The sequence below is a fragment of the Seriola aureovittata genome, chromosome 6, assembly GCF_021018895.1.
Source record: "Seriola aureovittata isolate HTS-2021-v1 ecotype China chromosome 6, ASM2101889v1, whole genome shotgun sequence".
NCBI classification, from domain to species: domain Eukaryota; kingdom Metazoa; phylum Chordata; class Actinopteri; order Carangiformes; family Carangidae; genus Seriola; species Seriola aureovittata.
The window spans coordinates 14,881,194-14,896,928 of record NC_079369.1 but is presented as its reverse complement, the minus strand read 5'-3'; the positions used below and the strand labels follow the sequence as shown (position 1 = coordinate 14,896,928).

At 45.2% G+C, this 15,735-nt stretch overlaps 1 protein-coding gene across 1 annotated transcript; it reads right to left on the bottom strand.

The window, feature by feature from the left end:
• Positions 1 to 12,718: 12,718 nt before the first annotated feature.
• her6 (hairy-related 6) lies at positions 12,719 to 14,580 on the bottom strand. Its single transcript, XM_056379617.1, has 4 exons — positions 14,262 to 14,580; positions 13,976 to 14,071; positions 13,764 to 13,851; positions 12,719 to 13,570 (listed from the first exon to the last, which is right to left on the bottom strand). The coding sequence occupies exons 1-4, from the start codon at positions 14,367 to 14,369 to the stop codon at positions 13,029 to 13,031; spliced, it is 834 nt and encodes a 277-aa protein (XP_056235592.1). The 5' UTR covers positions 14,370 to 14,580; the 3' UTR covers positions 12,719 to 13,028.
• Between the last annotated feature and the right edge of the window lie 1,155 nt (positions 14,581 to 15,735).

Here is a 15,735-nt window from a genome sequence, read left to right as displayed (position 1 = left end):
CAAGGATACAAGGACAAACTCCATATCACTCAGTGGGAAAACACTAACATGGTCTCTCCTCTGCCCTGACATCATTGTTATCACACCCACCTCCCCTTCAAACAAATCAGACATGGAAAATTGTCTGGTATTCCCCCATGGGCGCTCCCAATCACAGCATCAAAGGCATGATGCAAGGCCGGGACAAAATGGAAGCCATTATGGCTAATTAGCTGCTGCCCTTTAAAGCACAGGGACTCGCCGGCTGCCGGGGCTCTGAGTGTGTGTCAGAGCAAACGCCACTGACAGCTCCCACGCTACAGAGGATACAGGGGGAGGGAGGGAAGGGTTAGAGAGGAGACAGGGAGAGGCAAAAGAAAGAGAAAAAAAAGCAGTGTGAGGTGGCTTGTGAATGAGCTGGAAAGCATGCGTTCAATTTCTTTTTAAAAATGTTTCCTGCAAATAATGGAGGAAGTGAGCAGCAGTGAGTTACACGTGATGAAAGGAGTTCCTTCTTTCCCTGCCAGGATCCACATGGGCATTCTTCAAGCTCACCCAAGCAGAACACACACACACACACACACACACACCCACACATACACACCCACACATACACACACACACACACGCATGCACGCACACACCCCACCCACTACCATAAAATTCACTTATGCCCCTTCACATCCTCTCCATCCCACCATCCCACCTCAACTTATCACACACCTGAAGGTCTGCCTGCTGCCCGATTACCCAGCCTGCCGCCTGCCCTCCCCTCTGCTCATCTGTCATCATGCTTCTATGGTTACGACAACCCTAAACCACGCATGCACACGCGCGCACACACACACACACACACACACACACACACACACACACACACACACACACACACACACACACACACACACACACACACACACACACACACACAGATGGGAATAGATAAGGAGAAGACACACATGGTCACACACACAAACACACAATGAAAGTCAAACACATGCACACTTAAACACTGCATGCTACCCCCCACCCCCGCCCCCACCCCCACCCGGCCCTCAGCCGGTATGTGCAGGTATTAGGGTTTAATCACTTCTCCATTCAGTGTCTTTATTCCTTTCACCATTTGTTCATTTTCACTTTGTTGATTTCATGACCTATCATGCACAGTAAAGCTGCTTTTCAACTTTTCTAAAATTTTGTTGTGACATATAATACAATATAATTAACTGTGCCAGCAAGTAAAATATAAAAATTACATAAAATAGTCAAGTGGTTTATCCCTATGTTATTTTATTTTGGCAGGTCTTACGTGTGCATACACGTGAAATTTGGGAGCAAATTTCAGGAATGTTCTTCTGCCCAAATTTTTAAAAAAAAGAAAAAAGAAAAAAAGAAACTCAGCAGTGAGTCTTCTGTTAGACATAGAAACCTAAAAGATAACTCTTCTTTTCTCTGTGTTTTAATTTCCCTCACTGTGTATTGTGTAATAAAAATGACTATGCCCCAATTCTATAGCAAACTGTTATTAGTCATCATTTTAGGAGGGATTCTCATCCCATCAACATATTCTACTAAGTAATAAGTATATTATAGTTAAATAAGTAAAAAGAAAAATAAAACTTTAACTACAAGACCTCATCCCTTCATCACAGTGAAATACTCAAGGTACAAAATGTTCTTTCAATTAAACTCAAAGTCTGTACTTGCACAACAAATATCTTACGGCTTAGACCTGAAAGAATTCTGCCATGCTGATGATTAAGATTTCATTTAATCTCATATTTTTTATACGGCATGCCTGCTTTTCACTGCATACCACTGGGTTTGATTGTTTATTCATTTCCTCCCAAGCGCAGACTTAACATCTCCACCAACACAAGAGATACTAAGACGACCAGAGGTCAAGGCCTTGTCCTCCACCCACATATCCAATCTGTCCTTCCCAAACAAGCGCCGATGGACAATTTCCTGCGCACTGGAATCCTTAACCTCTTATTCCCAGCTCCAAGGCTGGGGAGGGGTTAGAGGTCCGGCATCTTTTCACACATCTTTGCAGACATAAAGAGCAAACAAACCCCAGGGTCTTTATCGCTGAAATCTAACCCCCTCGGCTGATTTCATGTCTGTGGGCTGAGGCTTGCGGACACAGCGATGACCACCTGTTCTCTGTTTCTCATCGTAGTCGCCTTTGTCATTGGCTTTACATTCTTTCAAAACATTACAGGCCCAGAGCGAAACTTAAGCTTTTGCCAATTTCTCCCTTGCCGCCCCATATACGAGAACCTATACAGTCTGCTTTCAAAGGCTGCTTAGTGTGAGGGAAATTAAAACACAGAGAAAAGGGTCATCTTGTAGGTTTCTATAGGTCTTACTGTTTCAGCATGAGTATCACAAGACTTGCTGCCACTGAATTATATTCTGGAGTATTTTTTTTAAACAAAAGCATTCATTTACAGGGGACTCTCCTTTGTGCCAGTCCATTGAAACAAACTGTGTCATGGAAGCATTTATTGAAGGACTTTGGGGATTTTAATAGGAGACAGTGAAAAGGGCTCCTCATACATATAGATTCCATCAACCAGCTATAAAAACTAAGGGGAGAGGAGTCTCATTTATGAGGTAACATGGTTACATTTTACTGCTCTTTGGCACTGAGGCAGAGGAGGTAGAGAGGACGCCTCTTTTGTTTGCTGCACGGCTGCAGCAGACAATGATCGAGGCGTGTGGAGCGCAGGAATGTCCTTACTGTAAACACTCTCGGAAATCGAGTTCGAGCGTGCGTCTGTCTTTCGCTTTGTCCTTGTGTCAGTGTGTGTCCATTTTCATGACAGATAGGACTGTGGGAAAAGTGCCCTTACAAACGGCGACTATTGTATACCCGCCATTTATTTGCAGTCCAGTTCATTCCTCTGATAAGTGATGGAGAGAAGCGTAAATGAAACAAATTCAATCCACTGCAGCATTGTGACTCGCTTACATGAATCACTTCTGATTAGCCTCAAGCTGGCATGGCTGAGCCGTCAGTGAAACTGCACAATCACACAGGGACCTCGCGAAAATCAGGAATCTCCATCCCATTGAAGACCAGTCACTTCTCGGACTGTTTGGGTCTCACTACAGAGCCGTTCATAAACCACTGTCAGGCGTCGTCACATAGTCAGTCATAATGGGCTCTGACTATTATTAATACAGGGCCTGAAGCACTCCCAGCTACATGCAAGGGCTCACCATAAAATATGTTAATCAAATCGGGCCCCTGGGGGCCCCTCAAAGGGAGCTTTAACACAAATTGAATATCACTGATGGCCTCAGAGGAGGGGTCGGTCTCAAAGGGGGGAGGCCCTAACCCTTTTAGTCACAGGGGTCGGGGCTCAATGATGCTGCATATTTCCAGTCACTGTCAATTACCCTGATATCGTCTGTGGAGGGTCGCACGCAGCCGGCACTTCAGGGGGAAAGAGAGGGCGCTCAGCAACTGGTGGCTGATCTTGCGGAGCACGTGGGAAAATCAGAGTAGGTGTGTGTGTGTGTGTGTGTGTGTGTGTGCGTGTGGGAGAGAGAGAGAGATATTTTGCGATCTTCAGAACTAATTGTCAGCCCCTGTCAGCCAAGGACGCCACACGCTAATCACGCTAATGCCTATTGGCCGAGTTAAGGAGGAAGTGAACATGCCAGCTTTAGATTAGAGGATCATGTAAATTATCTGATTCCGCAAATGTATGACAGCTCTACCACTCAGTGTTCACAGAGACACTAATTATGATGGCTGTAAAGGTTTCAACTTGGGTCTATGGACAATACGTCTATTCTAAGAAAGAAAGCAGCAGACCAAAAGGGACCATTTAAGCACGGGACACACAAAGCTGAAAAAAGTGATCTGATGTACAGTTAAATGTCTCTTCCTGGCAGTAATGAAGCGGCTCTGAGGCTTGGAAGGAGAACCCTGTCAGCTGACAGTTTACTGACATACAGTGTGAGTATTGAATTGCTTCATAGTCAAGAAAACTTTGAGGTTCACATGATTGTGAAACCAATGAGTTTTTGTCAGTCCATCTGGAGAAGGAGCAGCTATTGTTTTCTGCCATGTTGGGTAGTGTTAGTGTTGTCAGTCTTACCAGTGAGTAGGCCAGTAAGGACAAGCCAAGACCATCATCTGACACCAGAATTATCTGCTGTCCTATGAAAGCCGATCCAAAACTTTTAAAGCGATGCTGCATCAAAAATTTAAAGACGCTCTTCAGCCTCCTCCAGCAACATAATCAATTTCTCTGCTGTCAAACTGCTCGCTAAAACAGTCAAACTCCAGTCATCGTTTTGCTAAAGACAGTGCAGCAAGCTGTGTATTCATGCGTATGTTGGGGAAAATATGAGTGAACCTGGGTGACAGCAGATGAAGTAAATTTCAAAGTTTTTCGAGCCACCTTTCAAGGTGAATGAGAGTGAATGTTTCATAGCCAAAAGGTAAGATCTTGGGTAGAGTGTCACTTTAACAGCTCCTCAATAAACCAACTTCATCACAATAAAAGGGCGATGATATTGTTACTGACAACTTTTTTAATGTCCGATGCTATTGTTTAACTTCTGTCGACAACATCTGCACATGACAACTATGGAACAGTCAATTTTGGAGAACTGTAGTGACTATGGCAAATAAACTATGGTTTTGAGGCAACCAAAATAAGGTGGGAAATACATGGGGAAGGACTGTGGTTATAGTTATATATATATAACATTGCCAATGTTAACTGTTGTGATGGGATACAATTGATGGTCACACTACATCGTGCATTGGCACTGAATGTTGGCAGTGAACGTAGAGTTAGACGGACAAGCTCCCCTACAGTGTATAGTATAGTAGCCACGCTGTCTTACTCACTCAGTCATCTTTTTCACTGACTTATCTTCGCTCTCAGGGATGACACACACTGCTTCTTCCCTTAGCTACCGCGAGTGAGGAAAACAAAGCGCGCCGAATGCTCTGTGTATTTGACCACACAACACAATAACATCAGAAACACGCCACTTATTCTTCTGAGGTCTCAGTTCCTCTGCCCACTCTAGGTGGCTGCATTACAGCTTCAGGGATAATCACATTGGACCCATTTCGCAGAGAAACCGGGGTTTACAAGTCCATGACAAGCTTGCCAGTACCCCAACTCAACACACACAAACAAGTACACGTACACACGGACATTTGTCTCATTCATGATGCAAACTGGAGCTGAGATAGCAGGTGGGAGGCAAGAGACACACACACAGAAAGAGAGAGAGAGAGAGTGTGAGAGAGAGAGAAACACGGTCAATCTAGTTTAAACCCACACTTCGGCTTTGACAGCGTGTTTGGAAGGCAGATAGACAAGCAAAGACACACAAACACACTCACCATCACACACTCTAAATGACATGGCCAGGCTCTTTATTGTGCACACCCTCAAACAATTACACTCTCACACACACATGGCTTGCTTTGTGTCTATAGCGTCTTGTGGTCGTATCTCTGGGGCCAGCTCTTCTGCGGCTCCCGCCACTGGCTCCAAAAAGGGAAAGAGGATTAACTGCTGGTCCACGTCACAGTTTAGGCTGCTTTTGCGTGGACGGAGCAGAGGGAGGTGGGATAATGCTATTTCATGTCTCTGAGCACCAACATGATGCAATGTATCTCAGCGGTGAAACACTTAAGTGCAAAGGAACAAACGGTGACCAAACTAAAGCTAAAGTAAAACCAAGAGAGACAAAGGAGAAAGCAGGACCAGGATGGAATTGAGGAGAAGTGCATCCCTGTAAAGCTGCTAAATTTTGAGTAGACTCAATATGTTGCATTGTATGTCACCATGGCTGCTTCATTTAAATGTGGACATAAACACAGCATAGATAAGTAGGAAACACTGTAATTTACATTACAAATTAAGAGCATTGTGTGCCCAAAAAGTGCAACTTTCCAACATAAAGTTGCCAGTTCATTGTATTCCATAGGAAAAAATACGCACCATCAAAATATGTAACGTCAGATGCAAAAAAGGATCAAAATTACATACCCATACAATGGTGAAAGATTTTACACTCTGTCGTACTGACAATGGCCCTAAGAAGAAGTTCACTTTTTCACACGTTGTCTTTAGCATAAGTAATAAACTGATACTTTATGCATCAAGTGTTTTTGTGAGTGTTTTTTTTTTTCCTGTGTTATGGGACAATATAACTTACATGCTCCTGATATTGCTTAAGATGTCTTGATTCAATACCTTTTTACACTGATTATTTATGTGGGAATGAATGTCGTCCTTGCAATCAGCTTCCTGCAGTATGAATACAAATTTTCTCACACAGAACGTTGAATTTAATATACCTGCCCTGCATCGTTTACACTTTGCATGTGTGGACAACTTCAATGGCAATCTCAGGTGTAACATTAAATTGGAAATGCTTTGTAAGTGCAAGGCAAAGAGCAGAGGCACGTGAAATTTATGACTTTAAAGTAAAAAAAAAAAAAGGTTCAGGAGCGTGGACTACAAACAGACCTACAGAGCAGCACACACACAGCAATCAAACACAACATTGCTTTCTCCACAGGATTTCTTGTTTGTGGAGAAGTTTCTTCTTTCAGAGCATATTACAATCATTTCCCCACGCTGAGGTGTGAGCCATGAAATCAAAGAGCAGAAACACAACTGTTTCCACAGTCGAGACTTAATCTATCATTTTCTGCGCCGACACCCCTCTGCTCCGTATCCCGTGTTCCTGTGTGTGTGGCCTTGAAGTTAACATTACATCATTAACACCATCATCATGACTTTACAACAACAATGGCCAATGTTTTGATTTACTGACATTAAACTAGCTGACTCCATCCCAGCTCCATCAGCGTGAAAAAGAGCTGGACATCCGGACCCGTTTGATGTATTCAAGGGTCAGAAAATCTGGTTTCTCTTACCCTTCATCTCAGAGGGGCCCGAGCCGCCACGGAGGGGCTGTTAAAAGCAGGAAAATAAAACCAGCCACGCGAGGGCAAAGCTCGTAGATCATACCGCCAAACAGTATGTAAGTTGAGTGCGTTAAGGGTGTGTTTCACTCTCCTGCTGCACTTCACAAGTCTCCCTGGGCCACATTAATTGATCTCAGCCTTGGTTGCATGTGCAAAGAGACACAAAAGCCCTCACAAAAATGATGATGTAGTGTGAAAGTTGTAGTTGGTAAGCTGCAAGCATGCTCACACATACCTGAAGACATACATGCATACTGTAGATGAACTCAGAGCAGTTACCTACTGTAACCTCTCTTTCTCACACACACACACATATAGCAGCACGAAATATAGCAGTAAATCATCTCAACATTCGACCATATGAAAACACACTTATGGGAACAGATTCAGACTGCAGCTAACCCTGAATTCTGACCTTCTTGTGGAGGCAGGCAAGAAAAAGGCAGTCACTGCATCATCCCAAGTAGTTATTATTCATCTCCAGGGAAAATATCTCCAAATTTGGTGATTTACATTTTTTCAGGCAAGGTAAAGGTAGTATTAACTATAACTATTCTCCCATTTCTTAAGTTTAATAAACCATTAAAAAACCCAGTTTATAACCTAAAAGAACAGGGCTTTTTTTTCTTAGCTCATGAATTGTTTTGGAGATACGTGATGGTAACAGGACACAGGCTGAATATCCTCAAATCACATACTACAGCACAAGCTGTATGACTACCATAATAATTAGTCAAGCAGATCTCAACATTTGCAATTTGAAAATTGATCATGATAACATGGTATGATTGATCAGTTTACTCATTCATTTAAAAGATAAAGCAACATAACATGGTTGAATTAGACACATTGAGTAGCTCCCAAGGAAAGCATAATATCATAGTCATAATGTATAATATGCACTTCCGTTTTACACATATCAAATTAATGACGTTATTGTGTATTATAATCTTTTCTTTTCGATAAATGTTTCCTGTGTTTTTCTGGGGGCCCTGACCCCAAGGTTGGGGAACTTGGCTTTGAAGGATGAAAGCAAGAGGCTCAGAAGTGCTTCATGAAGAACCTCTTTGTGTGATATCAAAACCAACCAAACTGTCACCGTTGGCAGTTGTTTGGACGCTGGTGTGGTGGGAACTTGTTTGCCTGGTCTATTTGTTTGTTGTGATGGTCGCTGAGGGGGGAAACCCTCCCACTCAATTGGCCTTGGGTTCCAGAGTAGCTGGAGGACAGGTCATACAAAGGCGCAGTGTGATGGGGTCATCACTGTCAAAGCCCAGAGTTTGGGGACGTGCCAACTTTGTAAATGACGGCTTCGTATGGTTGCCATATCCTGCTCCCCTCAAGTCATCATGCCCTGAAACCATCCACCAAAACCACTCAACAACATGTTTACGAACCAAAACTGGGAGGATAGGCTATAGGGATGAAAAAGACTCTTTGTAAAGGCTGGAGACTATAAAAGAAACAATCATCCAGCATCACAGGACCACCTTTGCTGGAGTTCTTGTTTTTGAGTATGTGTGAGAGGCTGGGCTGGTGAGAAACACAGTGGATTTACATAGCAGTCTGCGACTTCAAACGAGGTGGCTGACATTTGAATGGGCTGGTGGTGGGAGCCTCTGGTGGGGTTTTTGTTGCCATGCAGGGTGAGCCAAGGAAAGTGGGCACGCACACTGCTTGGATTTGTGTGTAGACAGCTTGTCCTGTTTACTGGGCCCACAGGTTACCATAGGAGCTCCCTACAAAATGAGTGTGTGTGTGTGTGTGTGTGTACGAGACAAAGAAAGAGTGTGAGAGAGAAAGATAGGGAGACTGGGAGATGGAAGCGTAAGGGGGGGGGGGGTAACGCCATGTAGAGTTAGATAGGTACTGAGTCACTGTGTATGCTGCTAAGAGAGGACAGAACAACCCTGGTGAGTAACACACTAATAATAGGTGAGTGGAGATTGGGACCATGCGATGTGGATGCCCTTTTGTAAGCAGTTGCACATCATTTGAAGCTTTCTGACTCTGTCCGTGACTACAGTAGCTTTTATGGATAAGTGACAGATGTGAGCCAAGTAGTACATTGCTGTTTATTTGCTTCATGTGACTTATTGCGTATTTTAGGACCAGGATTGGAACCTTGTCCATCCTCTATCAACAACTGTGAAATTTCACTTTACTCACTAACTACGCTATAGTTCCTCTTCCTACTCTCATCTACATATACATGAATGCTCATAGTGATAAAACATATATCAATAGGGTGAAATGTACAGTCTATTGTGTTTAACGCCTACTTACTTGACCAGAAACTGAAACTTGAATGCCAGTAAGTCAAATCAACAGCCGATAGCATATGTCTCTATATCACTGCTTCCCAATCTGGGGTCATTTTCTCTGACTTCCACAAAATGATCCCAGGCTTTTCTATAACTGACTGACTTTTCTGTGACATACTGGATTTTTCAACTCTCTAAGTCTCTAAAACTCCTTGAAATTAAACAATTAGAGAAGGAAATTTCAACTGCTCACAACTCATCTCTGCACTAGGGCCGTAAGCGGTGATGAGAATCAAGGAGTATACATTGCTTCATTTCAAGAGGTCACAAGCCAAAAATGTTGGAAAGCGTTAATGTTGATCTCAACATGTCATGCTGATGCAGAACAATGATTGAAAAAAGATCCTAAAATACGTCTGGACAGCTGTGGCTACACTTCTGACCACGTCCAACCAAAACAGCGTCAACTTCAGGAGGAATAAATGTTAGTTCAGCACACAGGGAACCAAAGGGAAAAACCCTTTGCTCCTGACAAGGAACACCTGTCTGAGTGAGTGTATACTCTGGAATGAGTGTAAGCCTCTGGGACAGAGGGAGGGAAGCATGTCAGTGAGTGTGTGCATGTGTACAAAATCTGCGCAAATAACCAGTCAGGGTCATACATGAGTCTCATGTAAACTTAAATTACAGATCTAGCTTTCCATTGTATTGTACACTTGGGTCAGGATTCAGACTGTATACACACACTGATCCACTTCCGCCCACACGGATCCAACACTTCTCTCTCCCCTCCCGCAGCTTTTCCTTTCCCTGCCTGGCTGCTCTGCTGGCTGGCTGACGAGCCGTGCTGCCTGGCTCGGTGGCGGTTGCCCTGTCTATCAGTCTATTTCCAGGCTCAGGGCCCAGCGCAGAGGCAGTCAGTCAGGCGGTGTGGTGGAGGGCAAAGGGGTTGATGCGTGTGTCAGAGAGGCGCTCTCCCACATTCCCTCGGCGGCTGGCAGCAGGCCGGGCCTGCGGAGGGGGGTTCGCCTCTTTCTCACGACCTCTCAGGTTCCTGCGCTCATCTGGGAGCTATTCATTTCCTGCCAGAAAACAGCCTTCCCCTGCAACTGCAGGAGGAGGGAGGGGAGGGGGGGGGGGGTGCAAGGGGATGGGGGAGAGAAGGGGAGGGAGAGGAGTTTGGCTTCAAAATGAGTCCAGGGCTTGGTACAGCAAGCCCTGGGCTTAAATCATAAAGCTCTCGCTTGTCTGGGCTGCAATCAAAGACAGCCCCAGTGACGGGCCGGGAGAGAGAGGGAGAGAGAGAAAGAAGAACCATGAGAGAGAGAGGGAGAACAGACCATATGGTAGCACTTAGGGAGCCAAGGAGGAAGCAGAGGGGCTTTTTTTTCCCTCCTTTCGCTCCCTGCATGCACGCGGAGTGTGGGAAAAGTTAATGGACACGCATGGCAGCTAACCCCCTGGTCGTGTTGTGACATGTGTGCGGTCACTCCGGCAGCTCGGCCACTGCACTGGGTAATTGGAGAGGCTCGTAAAGCTGTTCTCCAGAGGGGAAGAGACCGCTGAAGATGTTGGTGGGTGGGGGGGAGGAAGGGAGGAAAGGCGGAAGAGGGGGAAAGGTGGTGAGGCGGGGTGGGAGGGCTCAGCAGCTGGGTGTTGTCCAGGTCACACCACGTGCCTAACAGACGTCCCGTGTCCAGCTGTGGCCCCGGGGCTAAGGGCAGGAAGCTCGACACTGGTCTGAGCACAGCTGGAATGCTGTGGGAACGTTTTGTGTATGTGTGACGGTGTGTTTGTGTGGAGAAGCTCTGGCTCACAGGAGGCCGACTGTTCCCGTGTGGTAGGCCTTTCCTTGAACCCCCTCCACCCCCACTTAACTCAGCACTACCTCACCCATTGTGCCCTTTGGCCAGGCATGTCCTCACCCAGCACCCTCCACAAACACACACACACAAGACGTATGCACGCACAGACACGAGCACACACATGGCTTCAATCAAACAGGGATACACGGCCCCCCGTAAAAAGGTGTGATGGAAATTCAAAATGATGGCACTTATCCACACTTTGTGCCTCTTAGCGCACTGATAATTGCAAACACCTGCACCCCCTCCCCACACACACCCCCTTCAAAGAAGGGCCACACTCGGATAGCTGGAGGGGGCATACACACCTGGGCAGAGCAGAGTGCTACCACATGGCTCAGTGGTGAGGTGTTTAACGTGTCCTTCTGCTGTCAACCCCCCCTGGCATCAAGGAACTCCCTCAGCTCTGATTAAAGACGCAGCCTAGGGGCTCCTCTCTGCTCCATACTGTCGATGTGGAAGCTGACTGAACAGCGGAAATCCTTATAATGATAATTGTTTTAGGAGCTTGATCACTTCAAATTATTGGTTGGCTGTTAGTATAATAAATAATCTGCTACTTAGAAACTTTTGAGTGGAAGGGGGCACTGCATCATTTGCACTGATGAATGGCCATTTAGCTTTATGTCACAATACAATAGGTTACAAAAAAAGACAAGAAACATGTGTTTTGATCAAATGTTCTGAGAAGTTAATTCACTCAGAGCTGCAACCTCAAGCCTCTCCAACAAAATGGCTTTACTTATAGAATAATAATCTGAGCATTTTCCTATTTCCATAACTCTTTCTGAAATGAGACACAGGCTGTGCTCGTTTTCATCTATGATGCACATCCACACCAGCTCCACTCATTGATCTCTCAAATACCAATCGGACTGCAATGCACTTCTGCGCTGCTAGATGGCGTGAGTGACCTCTGTAACGCTCCAAAGTTTCCACCAGGAAAGGTGAAACTGCTGGCCTATCAGCCTGAGAAACATCAACTAGCTCCTGGTGTCTGATAAATCACAAAGCCACTGTCTCCTGCCCGACTCGCTCGTTCAGATAACAGAATTACAATTAGCCTTACAGTTTACTGACAGTCTGGTCCAGCGTGACCAACAGTGAACGAGCATGCGCAGTATTTTTACTCAAAGACACTACAATCGTATTGCTATGCCTCGTGCCAATTAATAAACATCCCAGTGATTTTCAAGAGACTGAAGCATAAACATTACTGCTCAGAGGATGGACTCTCTCATCCAGCAGATACTTTCTTTTCTATGTTTACAACAACGTGTTATTACTGATGCTGGTGGCTAATAAAAATGTGTTTTGTAAACAGTTTCTACACATTTTCCCTTATTAAGTGAGAAACATAGTTTTTAAAACACTTGTTGATTCCATGTGTAATAAACCCACTCAATAGAAAGTTACGTTTTCACATAACACACAGAATAACTGAATTGAAAAGTTTCTGGTAGCCCACTACATGAGGGCCACTCGCACTTCTACTTTTATGCACACAGAAAAAGGCTACGTCATGAATTTTAAGTATCAACTAAACTACATTTGCAGGCGGGAACTGGTAATATTTGCAGATTCACGGTTTTTTGTTTTTTCAGGAGAATAACGCAGAAACAGGCGCGTGTTTTTTCATATTTTTACAAATTTATTTGTCTTCCAAAACGAAGAACAGCGTAAGAGCATTGAACATATCTTTGGCATCACACAGTAAAAAAAGACAACTCAAATATATAAAAATGCAGTGAACGGACTTCCACAATACAAATCTCATTTCAATATGAACTTTACTCCCTTGTTAGCTGTACAAATATAGTGCATACTCTTTCCATTTTACAAGAAAACAAAACAGATTCAAAAAAAACTTTTCTAACATTGAACGAAGAGAGAACTATTAAGTGTCATTTTAAAGTCTTTATGAACCTTTTACACTTTTCACCAGGGTCGCCACACTGAGTCCGTGTTGCCTGACGGGGCTCCTGGGGAAATCGCAGCCGGCACAGGGACCGGCGTGCTGACGTTGTTGGCGTACACGGGGATAACGGGGCCGTTTGGCGCAAATGCCGCATTGGGAATGAGGAATGCAAACTGTCCGTCTGTGGCAGGCACGATCTGGAAACCGCCGTACACTTTGGTGGCGTCTGAAGGTAAACTCGCAGGCGACGAGCCGCCTTTACAGGAAACCGCGTTCATGGGCAGGACCTGCGGGGACGAGCTGGGGATCTGCACCATGGACTGGCCGAATGACGGGTGTGTTGGCCCGGCGGTGGAGGGGAGCTGGTGTTGGTGCTGATGCTGGCTGGGATAGTTCATTGCGTTAATCTGGGTCATGCAGTTGGCCAGGTGACCGAGCAGCCGCGTCCTGACCTCGGTGTTGACACCTTCGCAGGTGGACAGGAACCGGGTGACTTCATTCATGCACTCGCTGAAACCGGCTCGGTATTTTCCCAAAACAGTGGGGTCTGTGTTCAGGGCAGCTGCAGAGAAAACAGATAGGGAGAATTCAGTCGGGATATTCAAATGCACAGCTCGTTTAATTCATAGAATGATCTGCGAATACTCAGGACAGGAGTCAGTTTTTAGAACTGGGTGATGAAGCAGGAGCGTTAGAATAGATATGATCTATAACGCACAGTCATGAGGCAGAGTGGTCCGGGAAATGCAACTTACCGGTCATCTGAGCCCTCTGGAGGTTCCGGAGATGCTTCACCGTCATCTCCAGGATGTCCGCCTTCTCCAGCTTGGAGTGTCTGGAGCTCTGAGGAGACGGAAAACACACATGGTTAGGATTACGCACTCGCTTTCTCGCTGTTTGACAGGGACAGTGTTGAATTGCAGGTTAAAGAATCTAATAATAACCAGGATGACGACAGAGTACTTACATCTTTTTTGAGCGCATCCAGGATGAGAGTTTTCAGTTGCCCCAAGCTCTCGTTGATTCTGGCTCTTCTCCTCTTTTCCATAATTGGCTTGGATGACTACAGGTGAAAACAAAACGACATAAACTGTTAAATTTCTCTTTCTGGTTTAGTGCGTAAAATTGAAAATCCTTGATTTTTGGGGCAAAGAGCTTATGTAAAATTGTGTCCAAATAGAAATATTTAGGGCTTTTTGTTTATAGATGACAGTCAAAGTCAAGATGCTTTTATATATAAGTGCTGTACCAACCTTTCTGTGCTCTGAGGCTGTCTTGGGTTTATCGGGAGTTGTGTTCATGCTTGCCGGGGTTGCAGCAACCGGAGAGGAGGAGGTTTTTTCCATCATATCGGCAGGCATCTTTTCTTATCGGAAATATCCCACAAAAACCACAGCAAATTACGGTCCACTGATGCAGGAAAGAAAGGCGATGAATATTTGCAGCTCGCGATATTCAAAAGTCCCCTCTCCCACAAAAAGATCCTGAGATATGTATCAAGTTAAAATCCTTAGAGCGATGCGCAGCGGCAGCAGCGATCGGGAGCGGATGCGGAGTCTCTCTGTTGCGCTCTCCGCGTGTGGCTTGTATTTATATCTCGCACTGCACGCGAGCGGCTCGTGTGAAACTTCCCAAACTTTCTTTCCCACAGTAACTTTCCACCAATCAGGGCGAGAGACACGCGGCCCGAGGGAGGACGGCTCGTGGTCGGCGCCCTCCCATTGGTTGTTTGGCCGCTGAAGCTGGCGGCCAATGGCGCACGGCCCGGGTTCAGGGCACAGCCGGGGAAACTGCCTTTAGTCTTCAATCATCGTACCGTTTACATATTAACAGTGGAGCCGCTGACTGGGCACCGCCACCAGGAGCGGGCAGAGGGACTTATTCATCTACCAGACAAGCGATAACAGCACAGAATATTAGAAAATAATGATAAAAAATATAGAAACTAACTGTAAAAATGCCACAAATGCATACACATCAGCAACATAATTTCCCACTCTCCTCCCAATCCCATATTAACACCCACAATCAAATCAACTTTTAATCAGCCTTGACCTGATTATATGTTGGCCTGTCTCCTTTAACAAAGTTAGCTTGTAACTCTTGCAGGATAGGTAGTGTAAAATTCCGTTATCCAAATTGTCCACAGTAAAAAAAAAGAAGAAAAGAGGAAAGAAAGTAAATAAATCTGAAACACTTTTGTAGAGTTTTAAAACCACCAGTGGGAAGTGGTAGGCTATCAGGAAATCAGAGTTTCAGTCATGTGCCATGGAGGCACAGGAGGGAGCAGTTTTCTTTTTCTTTTCAACCAAACCTCACAGTAGATAGTTATTGTTGTAATAGACTTAGTAAAATAAAACAACTGGGGATGACAACTCAAAACCACACGAGGAGACAAAACTCAGATCCAAACAAACACACAGCGAACACAATCTTTATATTCCTAGAGTAATGTCAACTTATCCTTCCCTCAGAGGGGAGGTGGTGGTGGTGGGGGTGTTGGTGGTGGGGGGGTGGTGTACAATTAAACTGCACACTCTGTTTCCATGTTATTTACCACTGGAGTCCCTAACTCTGTGGTACAAATTTTGGCATTTAATCATGTGTCGGTGTTGTGAATGTGGAGCACGTGCCAGGATGTTTTATGAGAGCGGTGGTTGGAGGTTTGGCCGTCGGGCTGCCGGGGGGCCGCCGGGCCAGGGAGGGAGAGGAGGAGGGGGGGAGGGG

Bases quoted from the DNA above. Each gene is read 5' to 3' on its own strand.
- her6 (XM_056379617.1), bottom strand. From the start codon at position 14,369: ATGCCTGCCGATATGATGGAAAAAACCTCCTCCTCTCCGGTTGCTGCA. The intron at 14,072-14,261 runs GTTGGTACAGCA...TTTCACCTGTAG, and splicing joins CAGCCTCAGAGCACAGAAAG to TCATCCAAGCCAATTATGGA. The intron at 13,571-13,763 runs GTAAGTTGCATT...TTTTCTCTGCAG, and splicing joins CCAGAGGGCTCAGATGACCG to CTGCCCTGAACACAGACCCC.